At 40.0% G+C, this 21060-nt stretch overlaps 1 protein-coding gene across 1 annotated transcript in view; it reads right to left on the bottom strand.

Moving 5' to 3' along the window:
• SH3BGRL2 (SH3 domain binding glutamate rich protein like 2) overlaps nt 1–21060 on the bottom strand; it is an 81422-nt gene that overhangs the window by 12299 nt on the left and 48063 nt on the right. The window contains exon 3 of the mRNA XM_055534731.1: nt 14939–15124. Coding sequence (XP_055390706.1) covers nt 14939–15124 — 186 coding nt within the window. The remainder of the gene's footprint in view (nt 1–14938; nt 15125–21060) is intronic.

The following is a 21060-nucleotide window of genomic DNA, read 5'->3' as shown; positions in this document are numbered from 1 at the left end:
CCAAAATATATCTCTAGTCTGTCCATTCCTGTCTTCATTACAATGGCCCTGGTTCTACCTGAACCAAACCAATGTCTGTCACACCTTCGTTTCTGGGAAATTGAGTGGTACATACAATCAGACAACCTACTATCTAAGTCACGACCACGACCAACTCATTTAACGTCCTCAGACAGCGTCTTACTTCTGTATCAGACACGACCAAAGCCCGCTGAAGCTCCAGAACTCGATAAAATGATGGTGCATTCAGTGAAGTTGCTCTTAAAAGGGCTGTTGGCTGTTGTCCAGATGTAAAGTCTAGTCCATGTATTCCAGTTCCTAGAGATACTTGTTTGAAGAGTTTACACCTCTCTGAACAGGAAACAGATTTAATAGAACAGGTAAGGGAAGGGCCAAAGGTGAGAGAAAAAAAAATTGAGGACTAGTGACTTTGTTATCAAAATGTTATCACTGCTCTTGAATTCAGAAAGACCTTTTTACCTGTTTCTACCTAATGAATAATCTCTGATGTCAGTGTGAAAACAGAGGAATGGAAAAAAAACTAATAATATAAAAAATGAAAAATGAGAAACAGTACCTGACTCGATTTCTACAGATGTAGTGTAAATTTTCTTTAAAGACCAAAGTGCTAACATGAAAATATAGTGCATGCAAAAGATTAAAAGGCAAGTTACAACAAGACTTAATATGTTTAATTCAGGTTTCAGTGTCTATGTTCAAAACCTTAATCTTAAAATGATTACAGTTCTCCACATCACAAAACTAGAAATAAAGTCAACTCTCACAAGCGAGTTTCATACATATAAAACAAGACAGACTATATACACATAGAGAAAAATATGTAACATTATAAACGATCCATTTAACCACACTGAACCGAAACTATTCTTAATAGGAGGTGATTTTAAAATTTCTAATACTGTTTTACTCTTAAAAATTAGATCAGTCATCAATCAAAGTTATTTAGAAATGTCAGACATTTAGAAATCTCAGAACGGCAACATTACTTATTTATATAAAAAATTCTCTTAAACTGTATTTTTGTTATAAAAGTTATAACCATTACTTTTAGTTCATGAACCTTTAACATATTACACTCTGGCCAGAGGGCTTCTGACCTGAATATTAAATCGAATGCTGCCAACAGTTTAGAAATTGTCACCTAAGGTAATTAATTCCTTCTGGAGTGATGAATACAAAATTTGGCAATTAACTTTAAAAGCAAAATAATTCAAAGGAAACTATTTTTAAAAGTCAATGTGAGAACAGTACCTGACACACACCAGGCAAAGAAGCTGATGAGCTGTGTCTGTTAATAAATGACCAACAGATCATGTTTTAGGTAATCTCATGCTAGTAATGTAATTTGAGTAAGTTCTATTTCTACTCTAAGTTACTTATAGATTTTAAATCATCATGTAAAAAATGTACCCTCTGACATATAAAAGCTTTTGAGTGCTCTGATGAATCTCAAATTGTAAGAAGTTATTTTCTTTGTCATGTTGAGACAAAGAGTAAGTGATTGATAATTTAAAATCTAGACCTTCTTAATACCTTCTTTTAGAGATAATAAACTAAACAGTATGATCTAATTTGAGTAAAACAGTATTAGAAATTTTAAAATCACCTCCTATTAAGATAGAAGTTCTTATATTATGGCCTTAGGCATTCCCCAGTAAAAGAGAAAGATTGGCTTTCTTAACAAAATTCATTTCTATTTAAAAGAAAACACACTAGGGCATATACTGCAAAAGTTAAAAGCACTGCATTTTTAAAACTCACTATAAAGCTTCTAAATGGGCTTGCTGAATTTCTTATACTCAAAAACACTCTCTATAAAGTGTTTGTAAATACACATCTGCAAACTGCACATTGTAAGACAATTCCTGTGACTACAGAATATAATAATCAGTTAATATCACCTTTGGAGAAAAGTACACGTACATAAAGCATATACAAGAAAAAAAAAACATTCAGTTTCAGAAGCTGGTACATTTAAAACAAAGGCTGAAAAATTCACTCTGCTTCTAGTGCCAACTGCTCAGGAAAAGAAAAAAATTCTGGGCTATAAAGACATCAGCATAACTGAGCACTGTTACAAATAGGATATTTATCTAAATGCTGCAATTTTAAGAATAGAGCTTAAACAGCTGTTAAGAAAAAGGGGGGGAAAAAGCTTCCATTACCTATACTTGGGTTTGCTTTTCAAGTGAAAACCAATGTTAGAGACTTTTATAAGCTCATGATAAAATCTACAACAGGTAGTGCTCACAATAGTTTCATTCATCCACAGAGCTTACTTAAGAACATTACCCGTTCACCATGGTTAGACTATTATGGACTGGACAAGCATTTGAGACAAAGGCTTTAAAGTTCTTTGCCCTTTAAGCGTTCCCTAAGAGAATGGCCAGGAAAACCCACAGCAGCCACTCTGAAAAGCGGTATCGCTTCCCACGCTAAGTCGATGACAATTATGTGACAAACCCATATTATTTCTACACGCCGAGGGCCTTTCCAAACAGAAGACCACAGGGAACACAAACAACACGTGGCCCATAAGGAAACAGTGGCAGCAACCACCTCTAAATGAGCCAAAGAGAATGTGGTTTACCCCAAAGAAGAAATTCTTTTAAAACATGCTTGCTAAGACTACAAGAGTTACTGCTGCTGCAAATGCACACAGACTCCTTCCTGAAGTTTCTTTCAAGTCTGAGAGTAGCCTCTGAGCAGAATGTCTTCAGTGGTTAAGGACCATTAATGCTATAGTCTATTTTGCGAAATCTTGATATAGAAGGAAAAAATAGTTGACGGCTCCAATCCCGGTAGGACAGGCAAGATGCAATTGTCTAAGATAGCTTTATTCAACAACTTTTAGGCCAAATGCCAAAAATATGAATAAGCCCAAAGCTGAAGATTTAAGATTCCTAACTTACGTTTAACATTTCTGACTGCTCTGATACAAGAGGGCAGAGCAAGCAAACACATCTACCTAAGCGCGCATGGAAAGTGGTTGGGAAAAAACTTTGTGCTAAACATAGCAAAGGCAACCAGCAATAAAAGTTTAATAAATACCCAGAGGAGTAAGTGCAAAGGCTAAAGTCAGTTACGAGAATCTCTCATTAATAAAGTCATTCTCCTTTAAGTCACAGGAATTTAATAAAATAGGATTATACCCTCTGCTACAACTGCTCAAACAACTAAACAGTTCTGTAGAGAATAATATGTCTAAAACAATATAAATGTGACATATTTACATAGTATAGAATAGTTATTACAGGTACAGAAGACAAGTCACTGTTCTAAACTTTAGCAATGCCATATGTGTGTACCCACAGGATGTGTGTGCATGCGTTTGTAAATCAAAATGGGGGAGAAATGAGAGAAGCTATATGAATTCCAATTTCTCATCCTCTAAAGAAAAAAGCAAATACTGTCCAATTTAAAATCAAGGAATAGAGATACTAGTATCTAGAACATAGAGAGAAACAGATGAGAGAAACATATCTTCGTGTTTCTCTATACCTCTATGTTTTCAGAGAGGTGATAACTTCAAATCACAAAGCAGCATACCTCATAAAAGAGGCTGTATCTTGGGAATCTGGGGGAGACTGACCTTTCACTATGGACCCTCCTGTCGACAGACTTTATTATCTTAACACTGATATTAACACGGTCTTAGCGCTTTACAGTTTTGTTGTCTTTTCCTTAACTGCGTAGGCTCAGAAAAGAGGAAAAAATTTAACAAAAGGAAAACTGCCAGTTTGGATATCTATTAAGAAACACTGCTAAGCATACAACCGGGGTGCCCTGAGTGGATGGAGATGTTCAACATTCAGAGCACAAGCCATCGTTTTCATGAAAGACACGTCCCAGGGATGTGTCACTGCAGAATATTGAGACAAACATCTCAGCGAGGTGAAAATGGGAGATTAAACATTTATAGAGAGGAGAATAAAAAACAGGGTTATACAGAAGAGAGAAAACTGCAAAGAATATCTAATTAAAATGCTATGCTTCTGGGCATCCAGTAATAAAGAGGGACTGATATCACCCTTCCCCACCACCCTCTAGTATCTGTGAGGATGTTGCATTAGATCATTTACAGTAGAACATTTGAAGAAGAAGATTCCCCTTGATTAGATCTCTGATCTTTTAGACAGAAAACCTTGGAATACAGATTTTCAAATTCAGATCAAAAGGTTCCTAAGAAAATTCTACCTGCAGTGCAGGTGAGCTTCTAACAGAGGTGATTTCCCCAATAGATTTCATTGTAAAATTTAGAAGATAGTTCAATATGCTTGCTTTTGAGATATTTGGCTTTGAGCTTTATTAATAAACAGGAATGCAAAATGCTCAAGACCTTGACAGGGCAAGATCCAACAGAATGGGTTAGCTAGCTGCTTGAGTGAAAACATCTGTGGAGCTATTCACCCATTCCTAGAAGCAATTTTTGTTAATATGTTCTATGTTCCTAGTGTTCTCGTAGGTAACAGGTACTAAGATAAATATGCCACGGAGTCTGCTGAGGGTGAGCACAAGCAACTCAGAGACTGGTTGAAGGCAAAGTCATGAAAAACAATCCTAAGAGCTAAAGGTCACGTTGAGAGTAATGAGACAGATTTTGGGCACAATGCGGGGGATGGGGAATAACCAGCGTCGTAGTGAATTAGAGAGGGTCAACAACAAGGCCCATCTGAACTGAGCTTTGAAAGAGAAGCAGGCAGAATTTTGTAGGAGGTAAAAATCACAGGACTTGTTAATCAAGGGAGTAGGCAGATGAGGAAAGTGGGTGCGGGGTGACTTTCAGGGCTTCGCCTAGGACCTAGATAAATAACATTCATGGATGTTGTAGCCCTGAACCTATATAAACAACACCCATACTTTATAGAGACAGACCACATCTCTTGTGGATGACAAAAACTGGACTTTAACTTTCCTTTTTATTTTTCTTACTGATTCTAACAAAAATCCTATTAACTCATAATTACTGCAGACAACTGGACTTCAACAGGGGCCAAGCTGCTCTCATCACTATGTTCTACGCCCTTCTGCCAGACAACATGCTTAATTTTCCTGAAGGAGACTTGAAGAGCTAATTCTGTTTCTCCAATGAGACCGCGACTGAACTCTAGGAAGGACAGGGAAATGTGAGTGGGTCATGAAGGGGCCCATGAGCTAGGAGATTAGAATGGTTTGCCAGTTACAAACTATTGTTTCAAACGGCCGAAAACAAACCCAATGGCCCATGGCAAGTGGGAGGACAGGTGATGATTAAGTTCTAATAACCCTTCTAATAATCTTCCCAACCCAGGGATCGAATCTGGGTCTCTTGCATTATAGGCAGATTCTTTATCGTCTGAGCCACCAGTGAAGCCATAATAATAACCATCTAATAAGCCATCCAAGGAAATAATATGCAACGTCTAAAAAATTAAGTTTGCAATGACATGGAAGCTATTTTTGTTGGCGAAACAAAGCAGGGCACAAAATGGTAGATACAGTATGCTCATTCATAGTCCTGGAACCACTCCCCTGCAGATGCCAGTTGAGTTCAGTTCGTCGCTCAGTTGTATCTGACTCTGTGACCCCTTGGACTGCAACACACCAGACCTCCCTGTTCATCACCAACTCCCGGAGTTTACCCAAACTCATGTCCATTGAGTCGGTGATGCCACCCAACCATCTCATCCCCTGTCGTCCCCTTCTCCTCCTGCCCTCAATCTTTCCCAGCATCAGGGTCTTTTCAAATGAGTCAGTTCTTCACATTAGGTGGCCAAAGTATTGCAGTTTCAGCTTCAACATCAGTCCTTCCAATGAACACTCAGGACTGATCTCCTTTAGGATGGACTGGTTGGATCTCCTTGCAGTCCAAGGGACTCTCAAGAGTCTTCTCCAAGACCACAGTTCAAAAGCATCAATTCTTCTGCACTCAGCTTCCTTTATAGTCCAACTCTCACACCCATACATGACTACTGGAAAAACCATAGGTTTGACTAGATGGACCTCTGTTGATAAAGTCAATTCTCTGCTTTTTAATATGCTGTCTAGCTTTGTTGGCAAAATAATGCCTCTGCTTTTTAATATGCTGTCTAGGTTGGCCAGGGATGACTATATATATGTACATGTGTGTATGTAATCTTTTTAAAAATAAAATTACATGTATGAGGTAGGGGTTTGTAAAACTAATAATTGAAGGAGTTGGTTCTTCAATTTCAGAAAAGATTCTAAAACACACTTAAAATATATCACCCAGAGACAATCTTCTCAAAAGTTACATAAACACTGCACTTGGGAACAATATAACTGCGTACATTTAGGTATTCTAGTGTGCTTCCTCTACCCATAGTTAGAAAGTGCTAACATATCTTGTGTCCATTCACTAACAAAGAAAAGGGAGGAGACTCCACAAAGAACCACTGCTGGTCATTTAGCATTTCTGTGCCTCCTGAAGTCTACCCTATCTGTCATCTACTTTCAGACTCCAAGTAAGCAAGGTAATATGGGGAAAGGCAGTCAGAGCTGTCCCTCAAATCATTACTTAAACAAAACTAGTCAATAGCATTAATGTAATCTTATTTGGTGAGCAATACATCCAATGCTTAGGTACAAATTTAATATTTTGCAAGTAAGATCTAAAAGTGCAAAAAAAGTAATTCAATAGTTTTAAAATAATAGATAATTTCATAGGTTGCCTCATGGAAACTAATCAAAAAGTTGTTTTTCTATACAAGTCTTCCATCTGTCTCTTAGCTGAACTGCCCTCTCTTCATTAGAAAGGACGCTACATGAGTAGTTCTAGCCACAGATTCCATGTCACTTCATCTCTCTCCCCTACTTCACCCATAACCCAATTCTAAGTACTGGCATCTTTCAGTTCAGTTCAGTCACTCAGTCGTGTCTGACTCTTTGCGACCCCATGAATCGCAGCACGCCAGGCCTCTCTGTCCATCACCAACTCCCGGAGTTCACCCAGACTCACGTCCATCGAGTCAGTGATGCCATCCAGCCATCTCATCCTCTGTCGTCCCCTTCTCCCCCTGCCCCCAATCCCTCCCGGCATCAGAGTCTTTTCCAATGAGTCAACTCTTCGCATGAGGTGGCCAAAGTACTGGAGTTTCAGCTTTAGCATCAGTCCTTCCAAAGAAATCCCAGGGCTGATCTCCTTCAGAATGGACTGGTTGGATCTCCTTGCAGTCCAAGGAACTCTCAAGAGTCTTCTCCAAAACCGCAGTTCAAAAGCATCAATTCTTCGGTGCTCAGCCTTCTTCACAGTCCAACTCTCACATCCATACATGACTACAGGAAAAACCATAGCCTTGACTAGACGGACCTTTGTTGGCAAAGTAATATCTCTGCTTTTGAATATGCTATCTGGGTTGGTCATAACTTTCCTTCCAAGGAGTAAGCGTCTTTTAATTTCATGGCTGCAGTCACCATCTGCAGTGATTTTGGAGCCCCAAAAAATAAATTCTGACACTGTTTCCACTGTTTCCCCATCTATTTCCCATGAAGTGATGGGACCACATGCCATGATCTTCGTTTTCTGAATGTTGAGCTTTAAGCCAACTTTTTCACTCTCCTCTTTCACTTTCATCAAGAGGTTTTTTAGTTCCTCTTCACTTTCTGCCATAAGGATGGTGTCATCTGCATATCTGAGGTTATTGATATTTCTCCCGGCAATCTTGATTCCAGCTTGTGCTTCTTCCAGTCCAGCGTTTCTCATGATGGACTCTGCATATAAGTTAAATAAGCAGGGTGACAATATACGGCTTTGACGTATTCCTTTTCCTATTTGGAACCAGTCTGTTGTTCCATGTCCAGTTCTAAATGGTGCTTCCTGACCTGCATACAAATTTCTCAAGAGGCAGATCAGGTGGTCTGGTATTCCCATCTCTTTCAGAATTTTCCACCGTTTCTTGTGATCCACACAGTCAAAGGCTTTGGCATAGTCAATAAAGCAGAAATAGATGTTTTTCTGGAACTCTCTTGCTTTTTCCATGATCCAGCAGATGTTGGCAATTTGATCTCTGGTTCCTCTGCCTTTTCTAAAACCAGCTTGAACATCAGGAAGTTCACGGTTCACATATTGCTGAAGCCTGGCTTGGAGAATTTTGAGCATTACTTTACTAGTGTGTGAGATGAGAGCAATTGTGCGGTAGTTTGAGCATTCTTTGGCATTGCCTTTCTTTGGGATTGGAATGAAAACTGACTTTTCCAGTCCTGTGGCCACTGCTGAGTGTTCCAAATTTGCTGGCATATTGAGTGCAGCACTTTCACAGCATCATCTTTCAGGATTTGAAATAGCTCAACTGGAATTCAATCACCTCCACTAGCTTTGTTTGTAGTGATGCTTTCTAAGGCCCACTTGACTTCACATTCCAGGATGTCTGGCTCTAGGTGAGTGATCATACCATCGTGATTATCTGGGTCGTGAAGATCTTTTTTGTACAGTTCTTCTGTGTATTCTTGCCATCTCTTCTTAATATCTTCTGTTTCTGTTAGGTCCATACCATTTCTGTCCTTTATCAAGCTCACCTTTGCATGAAATGTTCCCTTGGTATCTCTAATTTTCTTGAAGAGATCCCTAGTCTTTCCCATTCTGTTGTTTTCCTATATTTCTTTGCATTGATCGCTGAAGAAGGCTTTCTTATCTCTCCTAGCTATTCTTTGGAACTCTGCATTCAGATGCTTATATCTTTCCTTTTCTCCTTTGCTTTGCATCCTTAGCCAAACACATATCTGCTCATCTCAATTACATGAATGGTCATTGTGTCTTTCCCCACTGGATGGTGAATCCACAAACTGGTTAACAATTTGACCCCAAGTCAAATAAAATTTGACTGCATTCCCATTTCAAACTCCCATCTTTTTAATAAAATGAAAGAATTAATAAACTTATTTAGCAAAGTTGCAGGACAAAAAGACAACATATAAAATTCACTTGTGTCGCTACACACTAATAATCAACAATTGGAAAAGGATGTTAAGAAAATAATTCTATTTATAATAGCACTAAAAAAAAAAGTCCACTTAGGAAATAACCTAACCAAGAGGTAAGAGACTTGAACATTAAAAACCACAAAACAATGCTTAAAGAAATGAACAGAGACATCTAAAATGAAAAGAATCCCATGTGCACAGATTGAAAGACTTAATATTGTCAAGATGTCAATGCTGCCCAAAGCAATCTAAAGATCCAACAAATCCATATCAAAATTCTAATGGCATTTTTTTTTTGCAGAAATAAGGAAAAATTCTAAAATTCTTACAGAATCTCAAGCCAAAACAAGTTTGAAGAAAGACGAAGTTAAAGAAATCACACTTCCCAATTTCAAGACATATTATAAAGTTACAGTAATCAAAATAGTGTGGTACTTGCCTAAAGACAGGCATATAGATGAGTGAAACAGAATAGAGTCCAAAATATAAATAAATAAATAAGCCCTCACACATACAGTCGAATGATCTTGAACAAAAGCGTTAAGATCACTCCATGGGAAAAGCACAGCGTCATCAACAAATGGTAAGAGGAAAACTAGATAATGACACGCAAAAGAATGAAGCTGGACCCTTATCTTATACCATATAAAAAATCAGCATTAAAAAAAATGAATTACAGACTAAACATAAGACCCCCAAACTACAAAATTTATAAAAGACAACATAGGGGAAAAGCTTCATAACACTGCATTTGGCAAGTAATGATTTCCTGAGTATGACTCCAAAAGCCCAGGCAGCAAAAACAAAAACAGCCAAATGAGTCAATATCAAACTTACAAAGTTTGTTCATCAAAAGACACAATCAAGAAAAGTGAAAGGCAACCTAAGAATGGGAGAAAATATTTGCAGATTACGTTATCTGATAGGAGGTTAATATTCAGAATATACAAAGAATTTTTACACAGTGACAAAAAGTCAAATAACCCAATTAAAAACAGGGCAAAGGACTTGAACAGACATTTCTCCAAAGACAATATACTAATAGAAAACAAAGTATAGGAGATGTTCAATATCACTAATCATGAAAGAAATGCAAATCAAAACCACAATGAGATATCCTTATACCCATTAGGATCAGATCAGATCAGTCGCTCAGTCATGTCCGACTCTTTGTGACCCCATGAATCGCAGCACGCCAGGCCTCCCTGTCCATCACCATCTCCCGGAGTTCACTCAGACTCACATCCATCGAGTCAGTGATGCCATCCAGCCATCTCATCCTCTGTCGTCCCCTTCTCCTCCTGCCCCCAATCCCTCCCAGCATCAGAGGCTTTTCCAATGAGTCAACTCTTCGCATGAGGTGGCCAAAGTACTGGAGTTTCAGCGTTAGCATCATTCCTTCCAAAGAAATCTCAGGGCTGATCTCCTTCAGAATGGACTGGTTGGATCTCATTAGGATAGGTACTCTAAAAAACAACAACAACAACAAAAAACCCCCCAAAGAACAGAAAATAGCAAGTGTTGGTGGGGATATGGAGAAGTTAGAACTTTTGTGCACTATTGATGGGATTATAAAATGGTTCAACCACTGTGAAAAACAGTTTGGCAGTTCCTCAAAAAATTAAAAACAGAATTGGTATATGATATGCAGTAATTCCACTTTTATGTATGTATCCCAAAGAACTGAAAACAGTACCTTGAAGAGATATTGCAAACCCATGTTCATAGCAGCACTATTCACAATAGCCAAGAGGTAGAAGCAACCCAGTGTTCATCATGGATGAGTAGAAAACCAAAATGTGACACACACAGACAATAGAAGCCCCTCAAAATTCATACATTGCAACGCCAATGCCCAAAGGAGGCAATTAGGTCTGCAGAGCCCTCTTGGATGAGATTACAGCTCCATTAACCCCTTCACTACAAGAGGATAGTACAGTAAGTTGGCAATCTGCAACCCAGAAGCGGGCCTTCACCAGAACCCAGCCCTAGTGTAACCCTGATCTTCCAACCTCCAAAACTCTGAGAAACAAATTTCTATTGTTTGTAAGCTACCCAGTCTGTTGTATTTTGTTACAGCAGTCTTAATGGATGAAGACATACATGATGGATGACATCACGTATGTTCTTTAACCTTAAGGACATTGTGCTATGTCCTCTGACATAGCACAAAGGACAAAGACTGTATGATTTCACTTCTAGGAGGTCTCTAAACTAGTTGAATTCAATAGATATAGAAAGTAGAATGATGGTTATCAGGGGCTGGGGGAGAGGACAAACAGGTGTATTTAATGAGTATAAGAATCTCAGTTCTGCCAGATGAAAAATCCTGGGGAACCTGTTTTACAGCATTGTGAATATACATAACATTACTCAATTGTACACTTAAAAGTGGTTAAGACAGTAAATTTGGGGGCCTTCCTGACGGTCCAGTGGGGAAGACTGTGCATCCACTGCAGGAGGCAAAGCTTCAGTCCCTGGTTGAGGAACTAAAATCCCACATGCTGAGTGGTGCAACCAAAAAAAAAAAAAGAAAGTAAATTTAATGATAAATATTTTTAAGAAAAAAAAATATATAAAGAAATCCAAATCTTTTCTTTTTTTTTTTTTTCTTCCTTCTAAATAGGGAGGGAGAAAAGAAATGGGAGGAAATGTTTTCATTTTGTGCAGATGTGTGCATTTTCATTTCTGGTGCATTCCACACATGCCAGTTGCACAGACAGAGAACAGAGTTTAAACCTTGAACATGAGGATCTGAGCTTTCTAAAAGGAGGAAAGCCTACATGTTGGGATGCTGACCTTTAGGACTTCCTTTCCAGAGAAGAATCTTGCTCATGGTAGGACACTTCAGGGAAACAGCAAGAGCAACCAGTCTGAGCAACAAGTGCTCTTGCCCACAAACTGAAATAGACACTGGAAACTTGAAAGAAATATATAAAGGTATGGGGGGAACTCACAGAATCCATATTAGGGCTGGAGATCCAGTTTAGAAAACAAGAGGAATTTCCATGTCTGGGAAGCCAAGAACACATCCAGGCCAAACCCCAGGACCAGCTTCCTCAAGGCGCCAAACATACGGTGTCCAGCCACCAGGTTACACCTGGCCCCACCACTCCCTGATGCTCACTGAGCCATCTCCAACTGATGCTATTTCTGCATCATTTCCTCGATGTCCACATCTAGGGTGGGAAGAAGCCATGCCAGGATGCTTTCATTTGGTGGGAAATTTCAAATGCTAAAGGCAGGATTTTCAAGTGTTAAAGGAGAGAGAGGGCAATTGTCCACACTGGTTAGCAAATAGCTTAGCAGCTATGAATGTCTCACATGCCTAGCTCATCCAGTTTAAAACAAAGTAGTAAAATTTCCAGCCAATTTAGGAAATAGGAGAATCTTCGTGCTTACTAGATCCTGTCATTTGCAATACGGCAGGTTTCCACAGGTTATCCAGCCAGATAAGCCCGCTCATAAACTGTCACTGCGCAAAGAAAGGTGCATAGGAGCAGGTGGTTTGAATGAAGCCATGGTTCACTGCCCTCTAATTCTTTTGTTTTTCTCAAAGTCGAATTTATTGGGCCTTGATAAAAGCAGACACTGTCTTCAAAACTGCTGCTAGAACAGACTATAAAGACAGATGCACACACAATGCTGCTGCCACCAGCGCCGTGGGACTGACTGCTCTACCAGTTCAGTTCAGTTCAGCCGCTCAGTCGTGTCCGACTCTGCAACCCCATGAACCGCAGCACGCCAGGCCTCCCTGTCTATCACCAACTCCCGGAGTTCACTCAGACTCATGTCCATCGAGTCAGTGATGCCATCCAACCATCCCATCCTCTGTCGTCCCCTTCTCCTCCTGCCCTCAATCCCTCCCAGCATCAGGGTCTTTTCCAATGAGTCAACTCTTCGCATGAGGTGGCCAAAGTACTGGAGTTTCAGCCTCAGTATCAGTCCTTTCAATAGAAGACGCCATTTATCTGGCACAGTTGATAAATATGGAAGCCTCTAGCCAGCTGCCAGTCTACCTGAAAAAAATTCCATAGACTCCATAGGACAAAGATATACAGAGATTTTGAAAGTCATAAAGAAGTGAAAATAAAGAAAAGGAATTAACTTTATTCCACATCACATTCCTTTTTATTCTTTAAATACATTCCTCTACTCAAAAGGGCCCTAAAGACTTTGGCTTTTATGGTGACAAAGCAAAGATGTCTCTACCTGCCTCCTCTTAATAGGGCTATGAAACAATAAGGATTAAAAACAACTCCACTTTTAAAATAAAACTAGGAGACACCGATAGTCCTGAACCACATAAGCAGCAAATGGGTAGAGAAATAGACAAGAGCAGAGGATGGTCACACTTCAGTGTCTGAAGAGGCAGCATCCACAAGAAATAAGCTGCATTATTATATAAGAATAAAGGTTACTATTTTTGTGGATTTTTTTGAGTCATGATCACATATTGTATCAAGGAAAATATATGGTAACCAAGGGTGTATCCCACTCATGATCACAGAGTCTAGAAAATGTATCAATACTTTCATGCCTGCAGGCCAAAATGAGATAATAGTTGAAAATTTGTGTAAACTGTACAATTCAAAATAAAGCTGCTAGGGACTTCCCTGGTAGTGCAGTGGCTAAGACTCATACTCCGATGCAGGGGGCCCAGGTTTGATCCTCGGTCAGGGAACTAGATCCCACATACATGCCACAACTAAGAGAGTTTCCACATGCCACACATACCAACGAAGATGGAAGATCCTGCATGCGGCAACTAAGACCCGGTGCAGCCACATGAATAAGTAAATATTACAAAATAAAAGAAAGCTATTAGTTAAACAGTGCAAGAAAACATCAAAATCCAGCGGTTTTGTTGGATTCTGTTCCTCAGATTCTTCAGCTGTGAAAATGCCTTTATTCTGCTCTTGTAATTGAGTGGTAATTTGGCTGGGTATAGAATTTTAGGAGCACTTTAGAGACAGTCACAAATATCCTGGGAAGTAACATAGACACTATCATCCTTTATGTAAAGATGAGAAAATTAAGGAATAAAGAGATAAGTGACTTTCCAAAGGGGTCAAGCCAACACAAAGCGGTGCTAGAACGCAAATCAGGGTCTAGACCAGGTTCAATTTTCTCTTCATGACGTGCAAAGATGCTGGGCACAATCTTTACAGCTTTATGTCTCAACATCTCATTCTCTCTCATGTTCACGGAGACCTGTTTCCTTTTGAGCCACCAAAGGCACTGTTACCCCGTTTCTCCATTCTAGCGACAACCCAGTTCTTTATTTCACCTTAAGTACCTCCACACTGTAGCGCTTCCCCCTTTCCACACCATCCTTAAAGAACTGCAATGCAGGTCTCAAAATAAACACTGACTTACATACTTAGAGCACTGGCAGAAAGCAAATCCTAACTACTCATTAGAGAAATTTCTCATTTTTTTTTTAACTTAAGCAATAAGAAGGAAAATAGATAATTAGTCAAAAATGCCTTCATTTTCTCAATGCCACAAATAGCGAGAAGGCATCTGATATATTTTAGCTGTTCATAATGACCCAAAAGAGCCTGGCAGGCTCTTGGAGTGCAAGAGTCGGACATGACTTAGCGATTAAACCACCACCACCAATGATCCATCTGGTTCATGACCATCAAAAAGCAAAACGCTGACTTATAATCAGGTATTAGCAGTTTTAGAGAAATAAATATTTAAGAACATACCCTTTCCATTCTGTCCCCCAAAATGTATGAATCAAAAAATATGCTTTAAAATGTAGAACACAATAAACACGCATATGCACAGCTTCTCTTCCCATCCCTTTGTCTCAAAGCAAACAGGAAGACATAGTCTGTGACCTTGGACACACACGCCCACATAACTTCACTCTCTGTTAGATCTGTGGACCTGAATAGGTACTAGGTGAGGAGGTCACAGTCTGCACTGAAAAACCCCAACTGCACTCCAGGCAAAGAAATGATGTAGTAATAATCTAGCTACTTACTCCACAGTATTGGTCATCATTAAATATCTGAGGTGGCAGAGGGTTGCCCTGAGCAGGCTTCTTCTCTGGGGGGATGTTCTTATACATCCATTGCCTCTGCTCTTCTGACATTGTGATGTCCACCTCCTCAAACTCTATCTTGTTGGCTTCCAGAAATCTAACCACATCCTGCTGTTTCTTCTTTATCTGCAGAGAGAAGACAAATACATAAGGAGAAATGCTCCTCTGAAACCATATGTGCAAGTTTCCCACATGAACTAGATTTGATTGCTCATTGTCAAACGCCACTGAACCACATCCCCCCCAAAAACAGGTGATTTTTGCAGACCCCACACACCACCCACTCCCTGGTTATCAAGCAGATGGCTAAGCAAGCCCTGATACACTGATTTCTGCACAGAATTCTAGGGCACATCTCAGACAGTCTGGGAGGGACAGACCAGGTCTAAGGTGGGAGATTCACTTAGCTTTCTGGGAGCCATAACCACTCCCCCTCCCACCCCTCGAAGTTGACAGGTACAGTCACAAAGACCCCCTGTGCCCCCAACCGTTTGAAAACCACATATAGCCCATCTGAGATGTTGACACTTCATTGATTCCTGGGAGTGGCCACATTTTTATTTGCCTCAGTGCCTCTTTCAGATATTCCACAGCTGTAGCCACTGTCATGAAAGCATCCTTTCATCAACTCACAAGAGGAAAATGTTCTCCACTTCTAAGGTGAGAGTGAACAACAAGCACCACCTTACTTTGAACTCCCTTTCTTAACCCTTCTTGTTTCTCTGATCTTTATGTTTCCTTCCAGTCACTAGGGGTCAGGTGTGCTCTTGAAGAGCTGCAAACACCTGTGTAGGTTTTCCAACTGTAAAAAATCTTTGTCTTTTAAGGTATGTATTAACAAACCAAGATGGGGTGACAATATTCAGTATCTTCAACACAGCATATAAAACATATGAGTAAACAGGTGTGCTTTTTCTAAATGATTCTGGGAAATATGCCAAACAAGGGAATTCTCAAGTGGTCCGGTGGTTAGGATTCCATGTTCTCACTGCTGACAATGCAGGTTTGATCTCTGGTTGGGTAACTAATGACACAGACATTGAACATGACATTGAAGTCGCTCAGTTGTGTCCGACTCTTTGCAGCCCTGTGGACTGTAGCCTACCAGGCTCCTCCGTCCATGGAATTTTCCAGGCAAGAGTACTGGAGTGGGTTGCCATTTCCTTCTCCAGGAGTTCTTCCCAAACCAGGTATCAAACCCAGGTCTCCTGCGTTGTAGGCAGATGTTTTACCGTCTGAGCCACCAGGGAAGATCCTGCAAAGCCGACGTGCAGCCATTAAAAAAATCAAACAAAAAAACTTAAGAGGTGAAGTAAATGCTATAATGGCCAAAGGAAAGAATAATTTGAGAAATGAAGCAGCCAGAAAGACCTCCCGACACAGAAAATAAAATGCTGAAGAACCAACCTTCACATACCATAGCCCCAACCAATCCCTCCCAGCCCCAGCCCCACCCCCAATCCAACTCCTCCCCCAAAGCTTCGGTGACATGTTTCTCTGAGGTGGAAGTCTGTTAAATGCCAGGAAACCCATACATTATATATGGAAACCCAGATCACTGGGTTCAAGTCTATGAATGAATAAGGAGATGGCATAATTAGTACAGACAGAAATAAAAGGCTGGCAAAATATGACATCTTTAAGCTCAATATTATAAAAAGAGAGAATTGCCGTGTGGTTGTAAATCCAAGTTGAATTAAGCCATTTCCAAGTTGAATTAAGCCATTTCTCATGCCTGAAAAAGTTAACTTTTTCTCCTCATTCATACTATTTCAGAATATGTTATTTTGTAACTCCAATGTGCAAAACGTTATCAGCCATCCTACTTAATTTTCCCTTACAACCCTACCAGGTAGAGTTCATCATCCCTGAGGTTGAAAGTGTTCACCTATTTTGATCAAAGTCCTAGTGGGTGTTCCTCTCAAGACAATCATGTCATTGTCCTAAAATCCTTGTTCAGTGGACCCCCACTGAAGAATGAACAAAAAGTTACCTACAATTCTACTATCCAACAGCCACTGCCAAAATCTAAACAGAGAAAAGGGTCTGGATTTAATGTCCCTGTTTGGAGCTCTACGTACCCAGCACATTTCAATCACTCGTGAGTGTGATCAAAAATGAAACTTATCTTGGTTTTCCATATATAAGGTACAGGCTTCCCCTGGTGGCTCAGATGGTAAAGAAACTGCCTGCAATGTGAGAGACCTGGGTTTGATCCCTGGGTTGGGAAGGTCCCCCGGAGAAGGGAATGGCTACTCATTCCAGTATCCCTGCCTGGAGAATTCCATGGACAGAAAGAGTCGGACACAACTGAGTGACTAACACTTTCACTTGTCACGTGTAAGGTATAGACATATAATAACATCCACCACTACCCCAAAATGTGGGTAAAGGGTCAAACATTTTCAGTATGAGGATATATAGAGACATATACACAACTTCTTTACTCCCCAGCCTCCTGACCCTAAACATAGAGGCACATAGACAGACACACACACACACACACACACACACACACACATACACACACACAGTATTTACTGCTGGACTATAATTCCCTACAGCCCACCTGATCATTTCTTTCACAGGATCACAGTCAGTAAAAATAGCTGCACCCACCCATTTCATTCAAAAATATATCATGAGCACTGCCCCCTGTCATTTAAAACTTTTTTCAAAAGCACTAATTTTAATATCTTCCTGGAAATTTCATCATGTAGATGTATAAAACTATTACTCTATTGTTTAATACTCAGCACCCTTCTAAGTTTCACCACTAGAAACCATATCACGTGAACATCTTTATAAATCTTTTAAAAGTATTTTATTTATTTATTTTTGGCTGTGTTAGGACTTGGTTGCAGCTCTCTAGTTGTGGCTCATAAGCCTGGTTGCTCTGCAGCATGTGGGATTTTAGTTCCCCGACCAGGGCTTGAACCTGCATCCCTTGGATTGGAAGGATTCTTAACCACTGGCCCACCAGGGAAGTCCCTGTAAATTTTTGATGGTATCTCTCAATACTATTTTGCTTCCCTCATAGTTCAGTCAGTAAAGAATCTACCAGCAAGGCAGGAGACCCAGGTTTGATTCCTGGGTTGGGAAAATCCTCTGGAGAAGGAAATGGCAACCCACTCCAGTATTCTCACCTGGAGAATCCCATGGACAAAGGAGCCTAGTGGGCTATAGTCCATGGGATCACAAGAGTCAGACACAACTTAGCAACTAAGCCGCCACCACCACCTCAATACTATTTTAGGACAAAGCCCTATGAATGAAAGCCAGATGAAAGGGCAAAGACATTTTTCAGACTCCTGAAGGACTCAAGCTAAAAATGTCTTTCAACATGGCCACCTCAATTTACATTCCTCAAATTACATTCCTCAATTTACGTTAGCAATGTCTAGGAGTGTCCATGTCTCGACATCCCTCTTCCTTAAAACCACATCTGCAAGCTGTATTGCAGAATATTAGAATTCAGATGGCCTGGGGTGATGGATGTTAACTAAACTTATTGTGGTGAACAAATCAGTGTATACATACATCAAACCATTATGCTATACACCTTAAGCTTATACAGTGTTGTATGTCAATTATACCTTAATAAAACTGGTAGAAAAATGGTCATTACTCTAAGAAGAAAATTCAGATGTATCATTATACCCTATCAACTTTCAGGAAGCAGGCCATCACTCACACTGGCAATGGCTGATGGGAGCATCAGGAGCTAATGCAATTCTATCTGTATTTTAAGAGAAAATCAGAAGAGGCATGACCAAGTTTATGTGCAAAGAGACCACTTTAATACTATGCATCTTAGAAAGAAAGAAGGAGGGACTTCCCTGGCAGTCTAGTGGTTAAGACTCCATGCTCCCGATGTGGGGGGCATGCGTTCTATCCCTGGTTAGGGAACTAAGATCCTGCATGCCATATGGTGCCACCAAAAAATAAAATAAAACACCTGGATACTTTCTAAACAATTTTTTTAATCAATAAAAAAATAAAAAAGGAGAAATTCCGTATGTACTGTTGACACTGCTATGAAAAGGTTCCTAAGGTTTACAACTGAAAAAAAAAATTTGTGTGTACACTAAGCACTTTTTTTAAAAAATAGAAAAAAATAGTAACATATCTATATTTACTTGTATTTTCTTAGAAAAATGGCTGAAGGTTATATAAGAAACTAACAAAAGTGCTGGCCCGGGGGCGGCGCATAGAGGAGGGAGACACAGTGGGAGCAAGAGTCAGCACTCTATGGCTGTACACTTTTTTGAAAAATGTGAAGGCATCTATATCCACAAGATTAAATACAAGAAATTAATTTGAAAGAGAAAGAACGTCCCATAGAAGACAACCTGGAGGGGGATGGTAGTCCATGTCCAGAGAGAACTGGGGCATTTTATATAAATCATGCTTCCTAACAGGGTGTGAAGCTGGACTCTGAGCATTTTACTGCTTGCTGGCCTCCTTGACTCTCTATACGTATAAGAAAAAGGGAAAAAAAAAAAAGAGAGCTCTAAATCCTGGTTTCTTCATTTATTTACTGGGTGAGTTTGAGCCAAGTTACCTCTCCATGCCTTGGTTTTTCCATCTTTAAAATGGGAACAATAGTATTACCTACCTCATTGGATCACTGTAAGGGTTACACTTAAATTATGTCTAGCTTACAATACTGCCTGGCACATAATGTCTAATGTTTCCAATTATTAGTGTTGAGTTTGCTATTTGACAGCACATTAAAAAAAAATCGTTTACAATGCAGTATCAGTTTTAAAAAAGTTCACTTTTTTGAGACAAGGTGAATCGAAATCTATTTTGCTTTACTCTTGTTGAAATTTAGAGACAGCAAAATTAATAAAAAAAAAAAAAGAACTAAGGTCACAGAAAATTGATATGATAGCAAATCAACCAAATAAACAAAAGGGAGAGATTTACCCCAGAGAAGGAAGTTTCAAGGGGATGTTTGCTTACAACATTAGCCTCAGGAAGGAAGATGAGTCATGGCACTAGGGCTGATTTTGAGACTTATCAGGTGAATGTGGTTGGAACAGTGGGAGGCCAGGGATGAGCGGCAGGGAGGGGGAGGAAGGACCCGGGAGAGGCTGGGGTACCAGGTAATCAAGGCAAGAGGAAGCCAACAAGGGCACTGCACATACTGGCATAAACCCAGGGTTCAGATAACAACACACATCACTTCCTTGACAAAGAGCTTTATTCTTTATTTCAACTGTCCTGGAACAAAACACACCTTACAATGAATATTAAAGGAACTCGGGGAGAGAAACTTGTGAAAGAGAACAAGGTGGGGCGTCTGTCGCTTCCTTCACCCCCATGTCAATTTAGCCTTGTAGCTGTTTTTGTTTTTTTGTTTTAACAAAAACACTTACAAGCCATGGCAGCTAATGCTAGTTATTTACGCAGTAGCTAATCTCCCATTCTTTCTTAATAACCAAAGGCTGATTTTATTTAAGAAAGCAATGTGCTCAGCTACAAAAACTTGTTGACTCAAACTCCTCCGTAGCTAGGGGCGATCACAGAACACAGTGCTGCCCAGTGAGATGCGAGGCGGTCGCCTCCACTTAATGAATGCAAAGACGAAGCCCATTTTCCACCTATTCATTGGAAGGACTGTTGCTGAAGCAGAAGCTCCAATACTTTGGCCACCTGATGCAAACCAACTCACTGGAAAAGACCCTGATGCTGGGAAAGACTGAAGGCAAAAGGAGAGGGGGTGGCAGAGGATGAGATGGTTACATAGCATCCCTGGCTCAGTGGACATGAATATGAGCAAGCCCCGGGAAATCCCGGAGGACAGAGGAGCGTGTAGAGCTACCGTCCATAGGGTCGCAAAGAGTTGGACGATTTAGTGACTGAGCAACAACAACAAATTCTTTCTCTCTTGCAGAAATGCACCTGTGATGCCTGGAGGTACACAAACTATTTGGAAAATGTGAAAACCAATGCTTTATGCAAAAATGGTGACAGAAACCTGAGCCCTTGGTATTTTACAGCTGCCACACTCGTCTTATGCAGCCCAAGCTAACATTTCCCTATTAGACAAATAC

Source organism: Bubalus kerabau, chromosome 9 (assembly GCF_029407905.1).
Source record: "Bubalus kerabau isolate K-KA32 ecotype Philippines breed swamp buffalo chromosome 9, PCC_UOA_SB_1v2, whole genome shotgun sequence".
Lineage (NCBI taxonomy): Eukaryota > Metazoa > Chordata > Mammalia > Artiodactyla > Bovidae > Bubalus > Bubalus kerabau.
The sequence above is the reverse complement of the archived record's forward strand: the minus strand, read 5'-3'. Positions and strand labels throughout refer to the sequence as shown.